The sequence below is a fragment of the Thermobia domestica genome, chromosome 10, assembly GCF_964235325.1.
Source record: "Thermobia domestica chromosome 10, izTheDome1.hap1.1, whole genome shotgun sequence".
In the NCBI taxonomy this organism is placed as follows: Eukaryota; Metazoa; Arthropoda; class Insecta; order Zygentoma; family Lepismatidae; genus Thermobia; species Thermobia domestica.
Genome location: NC_137463.1, coordinates 170,522,312 through 170,547,936, shown reverse-complemented (window position 1 = coordinate 170,547,936; position 25,625 = coordinate 170,522,312). Strand labels below are relative to the sequence as shown.

Here is a 25,625-nt window from a genome sequence, read left to right as displayed (position 1 = left end):
TGAAATTCAGTTATATCATAACGCAAATGAAATCCAATCCTTCACAATTCAGACTGTACACACTATATGTACAATAAGAAATTAGCCAACTCATAACATTTTTAAGAAATTAGTCAATTCATAACATTTTAGCCTATTGTTCACTACTATTGTCACAATTTGTATAATACTTTAATGTTCCCATTTATGGTTCTCTTTTCAGACATTTTATTAGAAACAGTGAAATTACCTTCTACTGCTTTCTTAGGAAGTTTTGTAGATTGGAAAATTATTCAAAGTATAGATTGAGCCTCATGTCACAAGCTTATCAGTCAGGACAAATGCAATTTCACGCTTATGAACTTGATATATAAACAAGACAGTAGAAACGTAATGTGCTATTCTACAAAAGAACTAGTATGGGTGATTCACGTTGTTGAAAAGGCCCATCGGTTTGTGAACACCCGAATTTCGGAAACTCTTTCCGCCTATATTGTTTCCTTTCTGCAACATGTTTAGTATTTGCAGTGCCTCTTTTCGGAAAATCATTCATTCAAATTAAGCAGGGGCGGATCCAGGACCGACTTCTGGGGGGGGGGGGCGGTGGGTCCTGGGTCCGCCCCTGGGTCACGTATTATATAGCTTCTGTGCTCAAAAGTGACACTGAAGTCCAAAACAACCATCAACATACTACTTTTAAGGGCTCCAAACTTTGGGATGGGTTTTATTTATCTATATATAAAATAAGAAAGTTTCCTCTTCTGGGGGGGGGGCAATCGCCCCGATCGCCCCCCTGGATCCACCCCTGAAATTAAGTGTAAAAATTTGCGATGTACTAGTTCCAGTGTTCCTGAAGAACATAGCAGTTGTTAAAACAGAGATTTGAACATGCAAAATTTCTAAATGCCAAGCCATTATCTGGGGAAGTACTTCGTTTGTAATTTGTAAAGGATTTCTTCCCGGTGTGTTTGTATTATCTTTTATTCTTAATTAATCGATACTAATTGTATTCAATTTTAAAAACAGTTTAGTTTTTGTGATACTATGTGTGTGTGTGGGGGGGGACTTAAGAATTCTTTTACTGTTATAGCTAGCTATTTCATTTGCCTGCTACACAGGGAAAATATTGGTGCACGTAACTAGCGCCACAGCGGCTCCTAAACAGTAGTGTAGCTAAAATATTTTTAGGGGGGGCCAACGAAGTGTATAATATATATAATTATTTGTGTGTGTGTGTGTGTTCAAGATGAATGTTTCCTCTTTGTAGTTCATGATTTTATTGTTTTCAAAACAGCAAAAATATAAGAATTTACTACCTCAAACACTAGGGCACATTTATACAATTGATTTCCATTCTAATATAAGTAGTTACTTAATCACGGCGTTTAAAATATGTGTGGCTGATTGATTTAGGTGGAATGTAGAAGCAGAGAAATATATATACACTCACACCTCAAAATCAAAAGGTCCTCGTTGAAATTTGCACTTATATCATGATGGTAGTTATTTTAGGAATTTACTTATTATATACGAAGGCAGAGCTACCAGAACTTTAGCTGTACTTTCGAATCAAGCTGATATGCATACTGCTATGTTAGGTTTTCACAAACAGACTAGTGGAAACTCCATTAAAAGTAAACTGAACTTATTCTATTTATTGTAATGATTTTCCTCACTCTCACAACAAAGAAAAACATTAAATATAACACTTCAAACACTTGTATAAACTATACACTTTCGTTACCTTTCTAAAACTTTCAATAAACAAGTATTATTACGTGACAAGGCAAATTATTTTATTTTGTTAAACGGTAGAACGGACAGTATTATTTCAGAAAAGATGGAAGATTCTAAATTTCAAAAACAGTGCTTCGTCTATATTGTCTTGTTAAAATTGCTAATTTCACTTGTGTGCTTGGAAGCTGTAACACATAGAACCATTGATCAATACCATTTTGTAACAGAAACAGTTTACATTACAAAAGAAGTATGTAGTTTACTTAGGTAGTTAATAAAACTGCGTATGAATACGAAAAAAAAAGTATGATCCACCATGTGCATTTTAGCTTAGCGGTATTACAATTACTTCAGATTCGGAAGATGATGTGATTGATCCCTCGTGGGCAAATATTTCGACTTAGGAGTTTACCAAAATTCTTCCTTAGTTCACTAGCGAAATGTTTATGGCCCAGTTGACTCATTTCCCTCATTTATATTCTCTGAGCCTCGGATGTTTCAAAGCCTTAAAATAAATTCAAATGTAGTTGAAGTAACTTAACGTTACTATCCTGTAGTCGATGCTAAATTAGTATTGTTAGTTTTGAAATTGGATATGAAGGCACAGCATTAACTAGTAGGCTTATATCTTGTTCAAAATTCACGTCACCACTGATTTACTGTTCTGCATAATTCCTACAATGTAATTTTCTCGGAAATAGTTAAGCATATTTTGACGAATAACAAATATAAATCTGCGATAAAATTTGGTATTCAGTGACTGAACTCACTGAATGGGGTCTTTATAGACCAGTTCCATAAGCCCCTGATATCTCTCTGCTTACTAAATATCAGATAAGATAATGGGATGACACAACCTGGTCACGGGAGTAACTATCACTTTTATACAAAATAACATTACTACTGCGACCAACTTGTATCTTCTCGGTATCTTACCTGATGATTAGTAATCAGGAGATTGTAACACTGGCTCTGTGATAAACTTTGGAATTTCCCTATGAAGTAGCATTTTAGGGATGAAACTACAGTTGAAATTTTTAAAGGAAAATACTTCTGAACGATTTATTTACAAAGAACACTGAATTTTATTACATTTCCCCAGGCTTTAGTTAGTAGTATCGGTCCATCAAGCGCTGACTCTGTTTTCCTGGAGGCCGCTAGTATTGGTCGTTAACATTGTACCAGAAGGATTCTACAGAATTACTAATGGTCAAGAGCGTTAGGAAACTAGACGTACTAAAGACAAGACCAGAAGGTAATCGAGCGGGAGAACCAGTATCGGTAACAAATAGTACTTGCTCGTAGTATTCAGCATCTAATTTTTCTCAAACGATCGGGATGAGAACAACAGAGGGAATGATTATTTCACAAGTAATAAAAACTGCTCTCTTCTATTATTGTTAATTAAACAAGACGGCTCGATATTAAGATGCTTTGAAAATAATAATAATGCCAAATTATGTAATGGATGCTATGCATTTGTTCTATGTCACCATAATCAATGAGAATTAATTACTTGGTGCACAAATTTTAATAAGTAATGTACGAAAACTTCTTTCGTCTAACGCAAGTGTAATGTTTTTTCTGTAGTGTATGTTATTTGTAAGTAAGCATCTCATATTTTAGTATGACTTTCAACATTGAAGCGAATGAGAATGCCGACTGATTTGATTTTTCTTTCTGGTTCTTTGTCCAAAACAAGGGAGATAACTAGATAAGCGACAGAGGTTAAAAGGAATGTTCAGGTGGTGAGGTCAATGCATATGCATCGATACATATGCACCCCACAGATTTCAGTGAATTAGATCTTGCTGAACTACAAGCAAAAACGAGTAACGATATCGGTATTTTATTCGGAACGCAGACTCTTGCAACATACGGTGTTCTGCAGTTGGTAACTCTATTGCCGCGAGACGTTTTGGTAGTAGTTTCACTTGTAGCAACGACCCACTCACCGTTTGTAGACCTATAGCAATATAACTGTGTAGGGGAGCCACTAGGGGGGCCAAGAATTTGAGCAAGAGGGCCTGGCCCCCCTTGGCCCTCCCTTAGCTTCGCCACTGCTCCTAAAGGAACTAGGCCCTGTTCGCTTGTAGGGATGCGCTCGAGTCGAGACATGTCTCGAATCTCGACTCGACTCGACTCGAATTCGAGTCGAGATTCGAGTCGAGACACACTTTGTAAAATTCGAGACGAGTCGAGACAAACGTATTTCTCGACTCGAATTTTCGAGTCGAGACACGAGTCGAGTCGAGACGGCTCTTAAAAATCTCGACTCGACTCGAATGTCTCGAAAATCTTTCTATAATTTTTAATATTATTTTGAAGAAAGTATTCACTCAGAAACAGCCTTGAAACCAATTCCAGCTTTTATTCCTTCAGGAAGGTACAGAACGCATAAAATTAATAGTTAATCTTTAAAGATCAAGATTTAATTTTCAGCTCAATTCAGTTAATTAGAACTAATAGTTAATGTCGTTGTATTTGGTTGTACTGCAAATATAATGGTAATAATAATAATAATTGATTATCTAGTTTGTATAAAACTATTATCCGTAGTCTAAATCTAGTTTGTATAAAACTATTGCGATAAAGTGAACTTCATAAATTCTCTGAATGAGCAGTTGGTAGTCTATAGTAATTTAGCATAGTTATAATTATTGTGTTTTCGTTCCCATGAACGCAATGGGGTTACGTAACTTCTGGATTATTCGCTTGCCCAACTATTCTGAGGCTTTAATATGTTGCAGCATATCACGAGCTACGGATAATATATAATGTAACATTTGTTGTAAATCACAATTATGATACGAGACTATTTTACATAGTATATCTTATCTAATATAAATAAAATAAAGAGTTTGTTTGTGTGATTGTCTGTCTGTCTGTGTGCGACCTGGGGACCAGACGAGTGGATCTAGAGTTCCCAAAATTTGGTCACGGGTACCTTAGTCCAGGCCCCAGATCAAGACGAAGCGTTTTTTAAAATTTCGAACCAGGGGGGTCTCGGGGGGGACGTTTACTGGGACCGACCTGGGGACCAGACAAGTTGACCGAGAGTTACCAAATTTTGATCACGGATACCTTGGTCCAGGTCCCAGTCTAAGGCGAAGCGTTTTTGTCAAAATTGGAACCAGGGGGTCTCAGGGCGGCGTTTAGCGAGACATGTAGTAAAAGTAATCCAAATTGATCGACATTAGTGTCAAATCCATAGTTTTCACGGTCGCTGAGATCAATGGTGACACTTCCATCAGCGATGACTTGCAAATTCAGCTACTACTGTATGCGGGCCGGGTGTCAGCGGGTGAGGAATACCGAGACATGTATAAATAGCCCATATTGATTGATACTAGTGTCAAATCCATAGTTTTCGCGGTCACTGAAATGAATGGTGATACTTCTACAGGTGTTGACTTCCAAATACAGCCCCCATGCGAAGAATGGGTATATTAAGCTAGTATTACAATAAATGGACTGCTTGGATGCCAAGAACTAGTACAGATAAGTACCATTCACTTCTATGAATAGGTATTTTTTAAAATGAGTTTTGTAAACACTAAGTTATAAAACAATGAACTACATACAGTAGTTATGGTTTTGGTTCCCAACATAAAAGAAATATGGATTGTTCATGAGATATTGAACTTCAACTTTCACTCCTGGAAAATTTCAATTTTGGAGTTAGGCCACTTGGCATCAAAGCAGTTCACTGTAAGATAAATACATTCCGCATATTAGTAACATAGTTGTTCAGGGGCCTTCGATTTCCATCCTCTCAAATGAAAGCTGAACGATTGCTTGATACATGCTGACTATATAGGAGAAATAGTGCATTAAGTTTTCGAGCTTTGGTGCGTATCCGTATTTACACTCTGATATAACTTTAAGTTCACACTCAAATCGAGCTAATTGTTTAATGCATTTCGAAAGCTTTTGTTTTTATGCAGCTCATTAAGGAAAATCTATTTCATAATCGTAACATTTATGTACTAAGAAACTATGAACGTAAAGTGGACTCGACCTAGCCCCGTGGCCGCTGTGACTCAGTGGCACAGCTCTCACCCTTGATGTGTGAGGACTCTGATTCTGTGTGTGTGAACTCCGCGGCTAGTGTACGCGTCTTTGCCGTGGAAGACTCGGATTCAATTCCCGGCGCGAGCTCATGTAGTTCGGATTCCACGTTAATCAGTAGGTCATTTCATATATCCTCGCTGCTGAAAGAGACGGTAAAGTCAAAATCAATTCAACTATATATATGTGTGTGTGCTTATGTGAATTTCCTCGTGGCTGTATGGTTAACACATACGCCTTGATCGCGGGAGACTCTGGTTCGATTTACGGTGGAAGCTCATGAAGTTGTTACCGGTATCCCACTTTAAACTGTAGATCCATACCTCATATAACCATAGATATAATATATATGCCTTTGATACACTTATTTTCCGACTTGGAAGCCATCGAAAATTTCCGGACACAGAGTCCCGTAGACCGAAAATGAGAAACATGGGTACAGAGTAAAACAGCCATAGAAATTTAAGCTTTTTAGGCTAACTTAATCCTTACATATAATGCAACTAGCTTTTGGCCAAGTTATAATGGAGGAAATGCTATCATTGCAACACTCTGAGAATAGAAAATGTTCGTCAGGTATTACTATCCCCCCCTCTCCTGCAGAATGAAAACCCTGACTAAAACTCAATATATATATATAAAACTATTTTGTGTAATGTAACAAACCGTGGCGGATAGTATTCATGTTTCCTTGCAGAGGTCCTTACGAGGGTTCGCTTCCATCTTCCTCTCCGCAAGAACTAAAATAAATTAAAAAATTGCTATTACTTGTTAATCTTGTACAAAGGACGCAATTAATGTCCCAGTGTAACACCCCTTCACATTTAGATTGTTCCCCTGGAAGAAAACCAGTTATTATTGTTTCTTGATTTCTCAGTCTCACCTACATAAACATACGAATAGAATTACAGGATAGGACATGTTTAGATTGCTTGCACGTGACATCTAACTATATTTCTCATCAAATGTGTCACAGATGAAAATTTCCGTTTATACTGCCTCTATTTTCTGGTACATATGTTTCATTTATGTTATGCTGCTAAAATTCGTTAGGAAACAAGTACAGACTGCGCCTGTGTGCCTGACAAAACGTAAATGTACTGGATAATTATTTCTTCACTTTCTTCCAGAAAAAAAAGTAACCCATCTCATGTCGGCTAACAAAAGGAGGTAGCGGACCAAAGATAGCCGTTGTTTACCTAAGGTCGTTACACAGCAGGGGTTTAATTCAGTCAGAGGGAAAAGAAAAAATAATTTAAGGTTTCTACATTTGTTTTGAACTGCAATATACTTCTTCCTTTTATTTTAAGAACCATTTCCTTCTCATTTTTCTGCATCAGAAAAAAAATGCAAAAAAATCACTAGAATGTGCCTATTTACCCAAAGTACGTACTAGATCACTAGTTCAATAGTAAAATCACTAGATCTAGTACGAAATCATAAATGTGGCATCCCTGGGTTGGAGCGAAAGTAATGGTTGAAGTAAAAACTAGTCCGTATTTCTACTGCGTTCTATTGTTGAATTCACAGAAATGTTCAAAAATAAATTCAAGAAGTAAAACACGATCCTACAAAAGACTGTTTACTTGCTCACTGGTTTTCGTATTGTGAACTGAAACTCAAGTGCGCAGTCATGTTGAATACTTCTGTCCCTTTCTACTTAACAACTTGAGGTGGGATGAGGGTCAGGATAGATCTAGTGATATACCGCTAAAGGAAGTGCTTCAGTACAGAGTCGGAAGCGGTATGTATTGTTTATACTACTTACAACGTTACCCCCCACATAAAATATAAATTCAACCTTTCTCCCTTCCCTTTTTCGAATAAAATGAACCGACTTTTTGCTGAAGAAAGATGCTAAAAGAAAATTGAAACATCTGTGTCTAAACTTTCTTTGAAGCGCACTCTTTTGTATTTGTAAGGTTTTGCGAGTGTTTCCGAGATAGCCAAATCTTTTACCAAGGACTCCTGCTGCGAACTGACCGTGAGTAAACACCCGATCTCGCTGTGCTCAATTTCTCTCGCACACGTGAAATGGGTTTGTTGTTTCCAAAACAAATAGGAAGTTACCTTGTGCTTTTGCATTTCTGCACGCACACAGGTACCATTGTTGTTTTAATGATCAGAAGAAATATCAAAACCATCCGATATATATGATACGAAACAGCTAACAGAGGGAGGCAAAGATAAAAGTAGTAGAAAAGAATAAATATTTGATAAAGTCACGTAGATGCGCTTAAACCTATTCCATCTGTCCTTATAACTTTTCTGGTCTCATCAATTTCTCAGGAGAATACGTACAACATATGTCCAAATTCCATATATACTCTTTCTAAACTAATGAGTAAACTCATTAAGAACACCAACTGATATCAATAAACAGGAAAGAAAACAATACTTTATACTTCTATCATTTGGTACACATCTCTATGAAGCACAGCTTGTTTCTTTTCGAAATAGCTCCTTCGTGTCACAGCTGTGGTTAGTTTTGTTTTGTGTTAGGATGAAAGAGAGAAATGCAACATTTGCTTCGCGGTGAAGTTATATATATTATTAAGATGAGCGATGATAAGCGAGGTTGAACAAAGAGTGCCTTTCGGATGCACAATTTAACGGGTAGTTGCAGTCCGTGTTGAGAATCGAACCAAAGCTAAGTAAGACATGTTATGACAAATCCAAAAGGTGTGTTGTATCGGTGCAGTACCAGTTTTTCACGTTTTTCAAAATGTTCCAAAACCCAAAGAATAATCTTTAATTTCTGATATTTTAGTCGTCACAAATTACAATTTTATAATGTAGTCAATGTTTATAATTACTGGGCAGTTGGGCGTTTAAACTAATGACATCATAATAAAGTCAAAACCATAATTTTGAGTTGAATTGATTCTGAGTTTAACGTCCCGTTCAGCAGCGAGGCTATGTGAGACGTGGACCTACTGATTAACGTGGAATCCGAACCACATGAACTCCCACCGGGAATCAAGCCCAGGTTTCCCACGCCAAAGGCAAGTATGCTAACCGTTAGCCACGAAGGAGCTCCACCATAATTTTAGTGGGCGTTAAGAAATATCTCGCCAGTGCTTTTACAATAAATAAAATTTTATAAGTATTAAAGAATAGTGGTAAGAGATTTTATAATAGCTCTTTTATTTATGAAATATGAGTATTTTGAAAAAAACAACTAAAGAATAGGTTGGCGGAACCACAAAAGACTTTCTTATAAATACATACGCACCTTACTCACCTTTTATAATTGCCACGCTTACGTTCTCCATAAAAACAGAAATTCTCTTTTAGTGATACTTTACACAAGATCATGAAGTGGGTTCATATTTAATTAAAGGCAAAATACAATTCAATAATCCACAAATATTGCCTCAAGTGAGTTTAAAGATTTCTAAACACTAGTGCGAAACCGGGCTCTGCCGTTGCGATCGATTTTCAGGTCTTGAGACGAAAGTAAGAAGGGAGTTACGCACACAGTAAATAAAAACAATTAATATGCCTGTAACTTTCCCCGAAATGAGTGTATCTTAAAACTAACCTCACCATTATTTTTCTAATTAAATTCTAGCCCGAAATTATGTATCATATTACCCTATTCCCATTTTGTAAACTTGACCTTAATTCAAAATGGTGGATTTCAAGATGGCTGCCATAAAGGTCATATCTACCATACGACTTCCCCCCAGGACTTATATGTATCCACATGGTTTTTCTTCACTTTTCTTCATTAACGCTCCGTTTACAAAGGATAGTAAGGGACTTCTGTAGTAATCTCTAATAACCACATCACAACTCATAAAAGTTATTAAAACAAATAGAAAACACGCACCATGGCAAAAATTTGTCATCACAAGTAATGATGCATACATGCCTTCTATCAGCAAAAAAAGTTTCATTGAAATTGGAGCCAGACATTTGAGTGATGTCTCTTGTGGGATGTGATTGAACGTGACGTCAGAGCACATCGCCCCCCTTCCCGGAATTTACGGGAATTAGGTGACCTGAGTGAGCACATGTGGTGCCAGCTCTCTCCAGGGACCTATCAAGGATCATTGCGTGTATGCCAAGACGTGTCGCCGTTTTTATCCATGCCAAAAGTCGACATACTGACAATTAGGTAGGTAGTCATGATGGTCTGGCTGATGTGTGCGTATATTTTAACTCGTACATTTTGTCTCGACTCGAATTTCGAGTCGAGTCGAGACAGAGACTGTCGAGTCGAGACACGAGTCGAGACAGAAACATATTTTCGAGTCGAGACAACATTTTCTCGAGACGAGTCGAGACAGGCTTAAATCTCGACTCGACTCGACTCGAATGCATCCCTATTCGCTTGTCTGTGCTATTTGGGAAGGCGCTAAGGGATCGTAGCCGGCGATGCCCCAGACCAAGGCGAAGCGTTTTTCTTTTCAAAGTTCGAACCAGGGAGGTCTCAAGGGGGTGTTTACCGGGACATGTAAAAGTAGTTAAAAATGACCGATATTAGTGTCAAATTCAGTTTTCGCTGTCGCTGAGATCAATGGTGACACTTCCATCAGCGATGACTTGCAAATTCAGCTACTATTGTATGCGGTCCGGGGGTCAGCGGGGGGGGAAGTCCGATATATGTAAAAAGATCCCAAAATGACAAATATTAGTGTCAAATCCATAGTTTTCGCGGTCCTTGAAATGAATGGTGATATTCCCACAGGTGTTCATTTCCAAATACAGCCTCCATGCGAAGAATGGGTATATTGAGCTAGTAAGAACAATAAAACTAAAATAAAACTGTCTTGTCCATGTAGCAACACTTTGTTTTGCTCATTCTAATTTTCGTATTTATAATTCTTTTCCCGTGAAATTTGCCAGAAAAATACATTTCCCGATTATATACATAGTATGAGTATTAAAAGTGCCCTGGGGCCGCGGTGGCTCAGTGGTAGAGCGTTCACCTCTGGTGCTCGAGGTCCTGGGTTCGATCCCAGCCCCTGCCAAGTGAACTTTGTGGTGGACAAACACCGTGTGCGTGGGTTTTCTCGGGGTTCTCCCGTTTCCTCCCACTTTCTTCATTCCACCATTTCATTCATTACTCATCATCACCGTCTCCTTTAGCCTAACTGGCATAACCGTGGGACGTAAAACAAAGATTTCATTTCATTTCATTTAAAAGTACCCTGCAAAATCATTATCAAACTATATTCTTGCAAGAAGGCAGTTGTAGATATGCGACAATCATTTTGGACATGAGTGTACATAAAATAACGTGGGTTCCTGTCACCACGGCATGGCGCGTCCTCAGGTTGCGGATCGAGGAGAAGGCCTCTAGATATAGAGGTTAGCTGCGAATATACTGAATAAGCAGTCGCGGACAGACGACTAGGAGTGGTCCTCCAGCTTGGGGGTTTGGGTAAGGCTAACACCCTCATCCTGTAAAAAAAAGGTACTTGTTCAGAAATATTCACAAAAGCCTCGGACAAGGACTGATAACTTGGCACGACATCAGCAAAAGAAAATGGACATGAGATTTGGAACATGGAATATTAGAAGTCTTTATAGGGCAGGCGCGTTAAAATCTGTAACGAGTGAGTTAGAGAAATACAGGATGGACTTAGTAGGAGTTCAGGAAGTTAGGTGGGAAGGAAATGGATCTGAGAATTCCGGAAATTTTACGTTCTTTTACGGGGAAGGAAATAAAAATCACCAGTTAGGAACAGGGTTTTTCGTTCACAAACGAATATTACCAGCAATTAAACGGGTTGAATTTGTTACTGACAGACTTTCTTTTATTACTTTTAAGGGACGGTGGTGTGATATTATTGTTTTAAATGTACATGCTCCAACTGAAGATAAGGGTGACGATGTAAAAGACAGTTTTTACGAAGAAGTGGAACGGATATTTGACCAACTCCCGCGATACCATATGAAGATTCTATTAGGGGATTTCAATGCGAAGGTAGGACGAGAGGATATTTTCAAACCGATTATAGGGAACGAAAGTTTGCATAAGGAAAGTAATGACAACGGTGTTAGACTCGTGAACTTTGCAACATCCAAAAACCTAATCGTGAAGAGTACAAAATTCCCACATCGCGACGTTCATAAATACACTTGGACATCACCAGACGGAAAAACACATAATCAAATTGATCACGTTTTAGTAGATAGAAGAAGACAATCTAGCATAATTGACGTACGGTCGTTTAGAGGGGCTGATTGCGACACTGATCACTACCTGGTAGCAGCGATAATACGGGAGAGATTATCGTTGAATAAAGGTAATACTCAATGTCCGAAAACGGAGAGATTTAATTTAAAGAAATTAGAAGAGAGCCAGGTAAGAGAGGAATACCAGATTGAAGTTTCGAATAGATTCTCGGTTTTAGAAGACTCGGAGTGCACTAGTGTTGAGGATACTTGGATTGAAATTAGAGATAGCATTAAAAGTTCAGCAATAGAAAAATTGGGACACGCGGAAATACGTAGGAACAAACCATGGTTCGACCAGGAATGCATTAAACTAGCAGAGAAGAGAAAACAGGCAAAATTACGCTGGCTACAAAATCCGAATGAAATAACTACACAAAATTTCGCAGATATCAGGCGGGAAACTTCCAAAACTTTTAGAACAAAGAAACGGGATTTTTTGAAAGCTAAAATTAAGGAACTTGAAGATAATAGTAAAAATAAAAATATTCGGGACATGTATAAGGGGATCAGCGAATTTAAGAAAGGCTATCAACCTCGTGCTTATATATTAAAGAAATCTGACGGAACAGTTCTCACTGATACGGATAGCCTCTTAAACAGATGGAAAGATTTCTTTGACGATTTGCTGAACACGCAGACAAAAACTAATGTGCGTGGAGAAAAGGAGATACACACCGCAGAACCGTATATTCCAGAACCCAATCGAATAGAAGTGGAAGCCGCTATAAAGAAATTAAAGAAACACAAATCTCCGGGTGTAGATGAAATTCCGGCTGAGTTAATTTTAGCTGGAGGCGAAAAATTGTGGAACAAGATACACAAACTCATTCTCCTTATCTGGAACAAGGAAGAATTGCCACAAGAGTGGAAAGAGTCAATCATTGTTCCAATTCACAAGAAAGGCGACAAAACTGACTGTAATAATTATCGAGGCATTTCTCTTCTGTCAACATCCTATAAAATCCTTTCAAATATTCTGTTAGCAAGATTGACCCCATACGCAGATGAAATTATTGGAGATTATCAGTGCGGATTTAAACGAAATCGGTCAACTATCGACCAAATATTTACCATTCGCCAAATACTCGAAAAGAAGTGGGAATACAATACCCCGGTACATCAACTATTTATTGATTTTAGAAAGGCTTACGACTCGGTTAGGAGAGAAACGTTATACAACGTTCTTATAGAGCTTGGAATACCGAGAAAGCTAATTAGATTAATTAAGATATGTTTAAGTGAATCCCAAAGTAAAGTCCGGGTAGGAAAATTTTTGTCCACGAGCTTCCACGTCGAAAATGGCCTGAAACAAGGAGATGCTTTGTCGCCATTATTATTTAACTTTGTGCTGGAATACGCCATAAGGAAAATCAAAGATAGGAACCAGGGCCTAGAGTTGAACGGCATTCACCAGGTTATGGCATATGCTGATGATGTAAATTTAATAGGGGATGATAGGAGAACAGTAGAAAGAAATGCAGAGATCTTATTAAACGCTTGCAGGGACATGGGTTTAGAAGTAAATGCAGAGAAAACTAAATACGTGGAAGTGCGTCGGGACCGTAATACGGCAAATTGTGGAGGCGTTAAAATATTAAATAATACTTTTGATAAAGTGGATACTTTCAAATATTTAGGATCAATATTAACAGACGAAAATCATATTCACGAAGAAATTAAATGTCGACTAAAAGCAGGGAATTCGTGTTACTATTCGGTTCAAAATCTCTTGTCGTCGCGAATTCTGTCGAGGAATTTGAAGCTTAAAATATATAAAACGATAATCATGCCTGTTGTTCTGTATGGTTGCGAAACATGGTCGCTTACTCTGAGGGAAGAACATAGACTGAAAGTATTTGAGAACAGGATCCTGAGAAGAATATTCGGACCCAAGAGGAACGAGAATGGGGAATGGCGGAAGTTTCATAACGAGGAACTACATAGTTTATACGGTTTACCCAACATTGTTATAGTCGTCAAGTCTAGGAGGCTTAGGTGGGCAGGTCATGAAGCTAGAATGGAAGAAAGCAGAAACGCTTTCAAAGTCTTGACTGGTAGACCCATAGGAAAACGACCATTAGGAAGACCTAGGCGCAGATGGGAGGATAATATTAAGATGGATCTCGCAGAGATAGGAATACAAAGTAGAAACTGGATGCAATTAGCTAAGGATAGAAGTCAGTGGAGAGCTTTTGTGAACGCGGTACTGAACCTCCGGGTTCCATAGGCCATAGAGTTAGTTAGTTAGTTAGTTAGTTAGTTAGTGTACATAAAATGAAATCATATTTTTAAATTCAAAATTCTTCAACGAAGCACGCGAATCTACATTGAACATTTCGAATTCTCAACACACTCATCCCTAAAATTCATATATGGTACTTAACAATCTCAGATTAGTTGTTTCATAGCATCTTATGGTCTCTTATTAGAACTCAATTATTTCTGCTAATATCTCAGGTGCAAAAAAGATATGTTGTATATTGAAAAACGTTGAATTGAAATCTTTCTTTCTTTCTTTCTGTTTTTGTATATTGAAAAGTGACTTGCTTGATTGTCAATTTTGATTGCTACTTTTATTAATAATTGGTATTATTAATATTGCTACTTTTATTAATAACTGGTATTATTAATATTGCTACTTTTATTAATAATTGGTATTATTAATGTATTAAATTTAACCTTTGTATTTTATAGGTGGATCACATGACTGGGCAAAAGGAGTAGCAGGAATAAAATATTCTTACGCCTTCGAATTGCGTGATACGGGCGATTATGGATTTCTTCTTCCACCTTCGGAAATAGTTCCTACAGGAGAAGAGAATTGGGATGGTGTAGTCGCAATGGCGAGAGCTATCAAAGAAGATATGGACTATAACACAATTACGAGTTGAAATTAGTGACAGACAATTTTACATTCGGCATTAGAAAGTATGAGTGTATTTAAGTGTATGTGGAGTTAAAAGGTAGATATTTATTGGTGAAATGCTATGAAAAACTAATAGTGAAAGGCTATGAAAAACTATTGGTGAAATGTTATGAATTAATGGTTCATGATAGTGTATTCAAAGGAGGACTATGGTGGAAAGACTAACAATAAAAGACTACAAACTATGCATTGTACAATGAATTGTTTTATTTCAATATTTCACTTCAAAATCATCATAATATATAGGATTATCATGTTGTCCCATTTTGTTTTAAGGCAAACCGATCTGATACACAGCGAACGTTCATTTTTATCGCCATAAATTATGCGCTTAACTGTAAGAGATATTCAGAATTTTTTAAATAGGCATTTTGTTATGCAGCTGAAACTGTTGTAAATATCAACGTGGCGCTGACAGTAAACTTTAAAAAAATAATCTGGCGATCAATGTGTTATCATCTCATTCGTAAGGGCATACACAGAGAAAAATCCGTTCTCCGGACAGCGGTATATTGTACAAATATACGATATCCTCTTGCTTACTATAGAAATCAGTATGGAGCATACGTTATCCGTATGCTACATAGGCACTGTCCTTAGATGTTACATCATGCCGTTGCAGGATGTCTGGCATCTAACAGTTTTCCGTATATCACATGCATATACTTATGTTACCTTCGTCAGCTATATGTTATATACGTCCATTTGTATGTGAGATACTGACCGCCTACATTGTTTCATACAGAAAGTACATGCGTTTTCAGTTATACGTCTGCTGTACGTTAAGTCCAAAAACTACAGGAATTACGCATCTTTTTAAGTACGCCACTTACAATTTTTTTTTCTCATTGTAATCGTGAGATGTCAAACTGAAAGATTCCATTTCATTTCATTTTCATTGGACAAATGTTTGAGTAATTGCAGATGAGTTAAGTATACACCATATCACTAGTTCGGCGGATCCCTACAATCGGTAATGTGAAAAAGTTGGACTTAATAAGTGCCACTTAATAATAATCATGCATAGTTTTTGGGAAAATCGAAAAAAAAATTCTCATGCATTGTTTTTGAGAAAATTGATAATATTTAAATTATCATGCATAGTTTCTGAAAAATTAAAAAAAATATATATATATAAATTCTCGTGCATACACACTAAAAATGGTTGTGTTAATTCAACACAATTTTAACACAGGGCAGTGGTTCCAGCGTGACTACCACTATGCGGTGTTAGTTCAACACATACCCCGCGGTGTTGGGGTTTAACACAAGGGATGTGTTACGTCTTTAACACACAACCGGCATTGAGCGTTAATGAACCACAAAATTACTCCCCCAAAATATGTTAAATCGCCTATATGCGTAATGTGTTAACATTATGCTGAGTCTAAAAAAAACACTTTAAACAAGTAAAAAATGTAATCCAGTGGCGGGGGGCACAAACCACCAACTTTTCAATTACTAGCCGCGTGCTCTTCCGACTTCGCCACAGAGGCGATGAAGAAAACGTCGCTTGTAGAGGGATAAATTGTTGAGGTCTTTTGAATTTGGCTAATCAGAGTGCTCCTTTAAGCCGCGTATATCCGACGATAACCGTTCGGGATAAGATAAAATCTGCTCGCCATGTAGACCTAATTTTATAACAAAGTGACGACTGTCTATTTAATTTATTTTATAGTTCTTCCATATTCACTTTCAAATGATCGGCGACAGTTGCCATCTAATAAAGTTGATGCATTTGTTGCTTCTAGTACGCAATCGCTTAGAAAAAGAAGCAATAAATGTATCAAATGTGGGAGAAGAATTTAGAACATTTAAATGGCACATGCCTAGCACATCTTGTGCTGTTAGGGTTTCTTCAGAAACATTACGTAAAACAATTGAAAACACATCGAGCGGTTTGCATTTTGAAATTTTTTGTATACCTGGATTTGTTTAATATTTTTCTACTGTGTTTGTCTGTAGCTTCAATTCATAAGCTCAATTCATAATTAGATGCCCAACATATTTGGCAATCACGCAGAAAACAACACCGAAGATTCTACACTTGTGTTAATTTAACACACAGGCTGTGTGTCATTTCAACTACCGGCATTTGACACACAACTCCAAATGGAGAGTGAGTTGTTCTAACTATTGGTTGTGTTATATTTTAACACAATCGTGTTAACACATAGGCATGTCGTTGAAATAACACAACGATTTTTTACAGTGTAGTTTTTGCGAAAATTGCAAATCTAAATTATCATTCATAGTTTTTGAGAAAATTGAAAAATCTAAATTCTCATCATAATTTTTGAGACAATCGAAAAAATAACTTTTATGGGCTAAAAGGTATATCATTTATTGCCAATAATAACTGACAGTTTTGTTGGGTTGGAACGGATTGTTTATTTATATACTGTATTTATTGAGTATTTGTCTTTCACTATTACGATGTCACATACCTTTTTAAGCACGTACCATATTATTAATGAAGATTAAATTCTTTCCAAAGAAAACAGAATTTTTGCGAAACTGATACGCGTATTAATTTCAATTCTTACTCAGGTCTCAGAATTAACCACATAAACACATATAAACAAACACTCACATATCATGTAAATATTGATGTACGTGCGTTTGGAGTGTTTTTCCTCCTCCTCCATATTACGTGATTTAGTGAATTCAAAGTATTACAGTTATGAAGAATGCCCGCATTTGTCCGCGTAACTAACTGTCCCACCCGATCCAAACACCGTTGCCAACACTGGTGGCACCCTCTTAACATACTTAACAAACCATATTCACCCAAAGAGTAATTGAAACAAGTGTATTGTAATCATATGTTATGTATGGATTATGCATTTGACCCAATACTTTAAGTGGTTAGCAACTCATTATAGTTTGACGTAACTGGCTATCTGATGCGGGTTAAGTGCCAAATAAAAGCAACAAAGCTTTCAGGTTTTGTTTTCAGTTTTGTCTTGTGTTGGGATTCCAATCCTCATCTTTAGTTTAACAAGTTCAAAAATATATTAATCTGTGCTTTACAAAGCGACATAGGAATGTTCAAATACTTTGTGTGAGAAATTTAAAGGAAGTAAATTGAACAATGAATCTTCTATGTTTTGCATTTGTTCTCATAATCTTCCACAGTTCTGTGGTAGCACCAGCAAGAATCGATGAAAATTTTCTTGGAAGAGATGTGCCTAACATTAATGCTTCGAAAGATTCAGATGAACATTTTCAAACTGAAGACACTTCAAGAGTCGAATATACCGGTTACATGTTGTTCAATGTAACAATGAGAAGTAAAGAACAGGCAAAAACAGTGTATAAACTCTCTAGATGGGATGGTGTTCATTTTTGGACTATTCACAGATACACATCCACTGTAGGAGAAGGCTATGCACATATTTTACTAGCGCCATTTGTTATTGAAAACGTTACCTCTTTGTTTGACTCCATGAACATATCATATAGAGTAATGATAGAAGATGTCCAGGTGAGTTAATGTTTTTATTTTTTTAATTAGTATTCACTATTTCTTTAGTTGTTTGTTATCTGAAGTGTTTAAAGATATAATTTTGTTTTGAATGATATTTTAGTAAATTAAATTTAAAGTTGGCAACATATTAGTGCATATAGAAATACATTTAGACGAAACGTTCTAAAATTATTCAAAACGTTTCTTAGTCTCGTTTAAGATAACAAAGATTGTTCCTACAGTGGACAGCGAGATTTTATGACAACGCAAAACAAAGAACAGAAGATACAAAGAATAGAAGGTTGTACGGACCACAGCACTAAACTTTTCCATTCACTTCTAAAATTGAATCAAGGAGTCCTACAGTTATTACGGAAACATTTGTTTACAAAATATAACCAAAATTACATTAGGCGTTTTCGGAAAACTGTCTAAAAAAAACGTCCCAACAAGAACAACTACCCCGTGTGAGCTTTTCCAATGAAAATTATTAATGTGGGGGTACCAAAGGGTTGTTAATGAAATATTTGTTTATCAAATATACACAAATTTGTTTGGGTTGTTCTTGAGGATATCACCCGACAAAAAAAAAAAGAAGTAAATTATCCCCTGTAGAGTTTTTCATGGTTATCGAATTATGCTAAAATATAGAATTGTTAATGAAACTTACTTTTAACGAAATATGAATAAAATCGCCTGAGTAGTTTTTAAAAAAGTCGCCTGTATAGAGCTCACCTGAAAGAGCATATTGTTTCTTCTTTTTAATTTTTCCTAGAGAAGCGGCTTATAATATGTTACCAGGTTATAAAACAAACTCGATAGAGCCGTTTTTTGAGAAACTTAATTTTTAATTTTCACTCCTCATTAAATTACCCTTGTTGTTAAAGGTAAGCAGAATTTTTTAAAAAGAAAAACTTGAAAATCTTGTTTAAATCTTAAGTTTAAAATTTGGTTCAGATTCGTTAAACGATATACGCCTACGCGAGTGAACATAAGATATGGACGAACGGACGAAACAACAGAGGAACAGATATGGAGAAACTGCTTTGTCAGTCTGTGGGTGACCATGAAACATATAAATCAATTAAAATCTCGATTTTTTTTTTTTTTTTTGGTCACTATCAACAAACTCCTCTAGTCGCTCGAAAGCAAAAGGGTTGGTTTCACTTTGATGCATTTCTATATATTACACTCTAATAGGTATATCTTATCAACTCCCAAAGCTCATACATAAGTTACTTATTCCTATACTATTCTGTATGTCATATATCGAAGAAAAGCATGAAATTAAAAAAAAAAAAAAAGAATTATAACAATAAAATAATTGGTAATTAACCCGTTTATACAGAAGGTATTTGGGATACAATGATTACATTCAAACCAATGTCAAGCTTATTTCAAAATTTTGTTTAGCGGAAGCTTAGTTAGAGGGCGACCTTCATATAGGACGCTAGGAAAATAAGTCCGTTTCGAAAGCTAGATACAATAAAAACACGAAAGTAATGCAAACAAGGTTCCTTTATATTTCTTATATTGATCATCACTACATTGAAAATAATATACTGATAAAGCTTAAGGTTGAGATATTCTCATAGGAAGCAATTCGTTTTCTTTTAAAATCTTACATTTTCGCGTGAAAATCAATGAGACATTTGACATGTACTCCAATATTGCACTTTACACATTTTCTTGTAGTTTCATATGACAATTATAAGGAGTCTGCTTTTCTTATTGGATGACATAGTGTTGATACCCGTCATATCTCGAGTCTTGCGCTAGGGGAAGGGAAGAGGGATGACTTTTGTGTCCCTTTCGAGTATCTCTTCCGTAGCTTTGAAGATAATATGTATCAAGTTTTCTTCTTACACTTAGCAGATCTAGTTTTTGTTCTAAGATTCTCTTCTGTAACAGCCACGCATTTTGAACTGCTAAATCAATCATATACATAACAAGACAACTTTTCCCCTCGTATTGAAGTTCTGTATTGACTTATAGTTTGGTCCATCCAATCGACTCCTCCCATATTTTGATTGTGCAATTTTACCATACAGTAAATGGTTGGTCTATCTGCACTGCCTTCTTTGAAGGTTGAGACCAACGTTTAGCTTTTGAGAGTGGTTCCACCCCAACAGAATTAGAAGCTACGAAGACCACACTATTGTCAGTCCAGTTTCATAATGTAATTTCTGTTTCGTGGTCTTTGCAACTATCAAACGACCCTCTAGGTTTCTTTTCCATAGTTTCATTACATTCTATTGGAGCCTCCTTCAGCAAGCTGATTATACCCGTTTCGTTTATATCCCACTATTTCAGTTCAGCCAAAATGGGGAGATATGTAAAGAAGTTATCAAAAAGAAAATGATAGTTCACTGATTTTCCCACGACCATTTTTTCTTCGTATTGAAGTATTACAGAATCACCTACACCTACACTTCCGGGATTATACTCATTGTTTCTTCGTATGGTCCAAACCAAAGGCAATAACTTAATCGTGTACAGCCGCGCCACATTTTAAAACCGAATCTAATTGCCTTGAGAAACTGGCGGCATCCGTGTTTGAAAGACACTGCACACACTTTGTAAATTCAGAATTTTTTTTATTGAAATTTTGATTTAGACAGACCTGTAGCCAGCCCAAACAGCTATGAGGGACTTACAAATATTTTGAAGGGGTATAAAATTACATTCTTCTTTAGGGGCAGCACGCCATTTATAGGGATGGGTTCGCTCTAATATCACTAACTATGGACCAAGTTGTAGACGCTATTGATAATTATATAAATTTCATAACACATATCTTCCTAGCGTCCTACATAAAGAACACCAGCAAAATTGGTTGAAAGTAGCATATTTTCCTAGCGTCCTACATACAGAACACTGATGTTTCTAAGGATGCCTTGTGAACAAGAAATTATTGCGCAGTAAACAAATTGTATGTAAGAATAGACTGATGTCTTAGAAAACCAACGACACAAATCTAAACAATTTACAGCATATATTTTTATTTAAAATATTACATTATTTGACGAGACATGTTGCCCAGTTCTCAATACCAGCTTCATGATCCCTTGAAACGCTAGACTTCAGTGTTCGCAGGTCAACATTAAAAAACAACTTCTTTTTATCTAAAACTACCATCTCGTGTATACATTCTAAAAATATTAATACAGTGTTCAAAACCATTAACGTTCTAGTGGTAGGACGCTAGGAAGAAATGAGTAATCGACTCAGGCAATATTTTGCTGTGTATAAATTTGAGAAGGCTGCAGAACATTTGAGGGGAGTTATTATTAGTTATGTAGGCTAGTTATTCATACAATTAACTAGCTAGTTTGGAATTTATTGACTTTGTCAGTTCTGATGCTATATGGGACTTGGTCTCATAATTGAATGTAAGATTTGTACCACATGGTGTCTACTGGGAAACAAACTAGGTATCCTGTACCATAAGTAGGAACAGAATCATGTTGCCCCAAGGATTGCACTCACTATGAACAACTTAATCTAAATATTTTAGGTTTCTAAACTTGCAAAAAATAAAACAAATGTTTTGAGTTCTCTCATTTACTTCCTAAACATAACTTTCGTTCTAGCTCCTAATTGCCGTATATTTTTGATTCTTCGTGGTCAAGTGGCATAAGGCGTGATTTTTTACGTACACACAGTCCTAGCTTAAATTTTCGGTGAGGAATACTTACGCAAGTAGTAATTTGTAGTCCACGTTAAGTAGTAGGCCCTGGATCATATATTCTCAGTGCTCAAAGGGACGCTCAACTCCAATGAATTAAGCAACTGTAGTATAACATTTGTGATAAGTGATCAGATAAGGGCTCGTATTGTTTTATACACCCTTTCTTCGACGTCCGTATTATTTGAAATTTTAACATAACACATTTTTTTATTTGACTAAAAAATGTTGATGCAAGGATGTAAATCAGACATTAAGTATGGGGGATGCAGGAGTAAAATAAATCAGCAGGTGTTAATGTTAATAATACGAGCAAACCATTAGAATATTAAGACTGGTGTGAATGTACTGTTTGGAGGCAAGTTTTAACTCTTTACCAAGGTGCACTAGGGGAAGCAGGTCCTCTAAATAGAATAAGGATTGTATACGTATCTTTAATAATAACAAAATAATGTGTGTCTGGATGTGAGTGTCAGTCCTTAAAGTAGTAGGACTGAGTCAATTAAAAATAAGATATTGACAGAAATAACACCTACGCTTAATATTCTTCAAAATATGATCCTCCTACATCCACACACCGCTGCCAGCGAGATTTCCAGTTTTCATACGCTTTCTGGAAGGCGAAAACTGGAATGCTGTTCAGCTGCCTCGTCACGGCCTGTTGTAATGCTTCCACCGAGCAGTGATGATGCTCTTTCAGGGTGGTTTTGAGGCGGGGGAAGAGGAAAAAGTCTGGTGGGGCAACGTCGGGACTGTAGGGTGGCTGAGGCAAGGTTGCAATGTTATGTTGGGCCAGATACGCCACCACTCGGAAGGCTGTGTGGCTCGGCGCATTGTCGTGATGGAGTCGCCAGGAATAGGCGATGGCTGGGCGGACCCGGACGATGCGTTTCCTCAGTCGTTCCAGGACCTGGAGATAAAAAACTGCCTTGACAGTCTGTCCGTGTGGAACAAATTCCCTGTGGATCACTCCTTGTGAATCGAAAAAGCAAATGAGCATGCTTTTCACTTTTGATTTTGTCGTGCGCGCCTTTTCGAGGCATGGGGAATTTCGGGTGTGTCATTCCGTGCTTTGACGTGTGATCGCAGGGTCATACTCAAATGTCCACGTCTCATCCCAGGTCATCATATTGTCTAACAAGTTTGGATTTTCACTCACTTCTTCGAGAAGGTCCTGTCAGATCCGTTTGCGAACATCCTTTTGCTCGTCTGTCAGCACTCGCGGCACCAACTTTGCACAAATTTTCCTCATTTGCAATTATTCGTGCACAATTTCGTGAACTTGGGTTTTAGCAATGCTAAGTTCATCGGCAATCATGCGGACAGTTAATCTTCGGTCACTGTCCAGCAAATTCTTCACTCTTGCGACGTTTTCCTCCGTTTTGGAGCTCGAAGGTCATCCTGACCATGCAGCATCTTCAACTTCTCCTCTCCTTTCCCTAAACAGCTTGTGCCACTCAAACACACTCGATCTTCCAATGGCGTTATCACCGTACCATTGACCATTTCATGAGTCTCTTTCCCAGTTTTACCGAGCTTCACGCAAAACTTGATGGCGTAACGCTGTTCCAAAAGATTGGCCATGACGCAGCGTGACGAGGGTCACTCGCAGAGGTTAGGATGACGAGCGATTTTTACCCTGCTATGGCTGGCAGCCTACTGGCGCTGCTTGCTGTCTTTCCTTAGACCCACCTCAACCAACAACAGGTGGACCAACCGCCGTCAGTCTGTAAAAAGAAAAGAAAAAATCAGTCCTACTACTTTAAGGACCAACCCTGTATAGGTATCTGTCTGTCATCAGATTTTCCCACAGAAAGGGATCACTTAAAGCCACCAAATATGCGGAACATCTATGCTCGTAGGAAGCCACTTTTTTTATAAATATATATATATATATATATATATATATATATATATATATATATATATATATATATATATATATATATATATATATATATATATATATATATATCGGCTCGGAGAGGAATTTACAAGGAGTTGGGGTAAATTAACGTCTCTCGCGGTTTCTAAGAACATATTGCCTGTATGCAACACTCATTAAATATCGGTGTACAGCCTTACCTAACAGCGAAGGATGAATATTCGGGCAGTGAACTTTCCTTTTTTTATTAAACGATAGTACATAAATAAGAGACATCGTCCCAAAATTCATATTCCTTCCCGGGTGAAAATGTCTGATTTCTCCACTAGTGCAAACTGTACATGGGAAACTGAAAGTTGAATATCTGGAATGTGTTAATCGATTAAAATGAAATGAAATGAAATCTTTGTTTTACGTCCCACGGTTATGTCGGTTAGGCTAAAGGTGACGGTGATGATGACTAATGAATGAAATGGTGGAATGAAGAGTGGGAGGAAACGGGAGAACCCCGAGAAAACCCACGCACACGGTGTTTGTCCACCACAAAGTTCACTTGGCGGTGGCTGGGATCGAACCCAGGACCCCAAGCATCAGAGGTGAACGCTCTACCACTGAGCCACCGCGGCCCCTTTAAATCGATTGAGATATAAGATTAGAAATATTACGTATGACCGAAGAGGTCATCATAGTAATAGTAAAATTGGATTCCATATTTGCTTACTTGGATATCAACTATAAGCAAAATGTACCAAAAAAAGCAAAGTTTTGAGAAATTACCCAAAATTGAATAAATTAAACGTTTTCTCCAGAAGAAATTCTAAACCCTTCTTTCCGGAAATTGAAATTTTAAAATGAATGCACACGGCACATCAATTAAAGAGATTCAATGATAAAGTAATTGGATATGTTTAAGTTTTCAGGAAAGATTTATATTCTACTTAGATATGTCGGCAATTCGGCAGTTTCAATCTAGACAAACAAAAGATGCTCTGTAGTTCTTTGTCTGAGAACAATGCAAGCGGAATTTAAATACTAAAACTTTAGAACATTATCCGACCAAACAATGGGACGTTTTTTTAAGAATATTGACAGAGCAACAAATATTATTTCAAAAGTTCTAACGAGTTCTTCACTCCTATTATGATTATGAATTTGACAAGGGTGCTTTAGCATCAAGAGCACCCAAGTACAAAGTAACTATGCACATAGTCACTGTAAAGTTTCAAAATGCGGGAGTATGAAACACACTCAAAAAAGATGTGTTGTATAGAACAGAAAGAGTCTGATTTCTTAAGATAAGCACTATTAATATTTAACAGATCCCGTAACACTGCGCATAGAACCTGATCGTTGGGTAATCCTTCGAAGCGAGGATGAATGTCAGAGCTAACCATTAGGGTGGAGAGTTTTGCACTTTTGTTGGAAATTCGATGACGGCTAATGCGGAAAAAGTGCCATTAGTGGCATCGACCATACTGATTTTTAATTTTTTTTTTTTTTTTTTTTTTTAGACAACCCGTTACCCTGCACCAAAGGACTTAAACTTTTTTAAGTGTTTGGTTAGGCAACACGCACAACACCAATGACAGAAAAGCTACTTGTGGTCGTTTTTAGAGTTACCTGATGGCTATAATACAATTATTTTATTAAAAGAAACTTGTAGCAATACCAGTAAATA

The 25,625-nt window shown here is 37.0% G+C and overlaps 1 protein-coding gene across 1 annotated transcript in view; it reads left to right on the top strand.

The window, feature by feature from the left end:
* Positions 1-25,625, top strand: part of LOC145661670 (uncharacterized) — a 124,552-nt gene that overhangs the window by 33,080 nt on the left and 65,847 nt on the right. The window contains exons 5-6 of the mRNA XM_081726996.1: positions 14,674-14,865; positions 18,010-18,392. Coding sequence (XP_081583122.1) covers positions 14,674-14,865; positions 18,010-18,392 — 575 coding nt within the window. The remainder of the gene's footprint in view (positions 1-14,673; positions 14,866-18,009; positions 18,393-25,625) is intronic.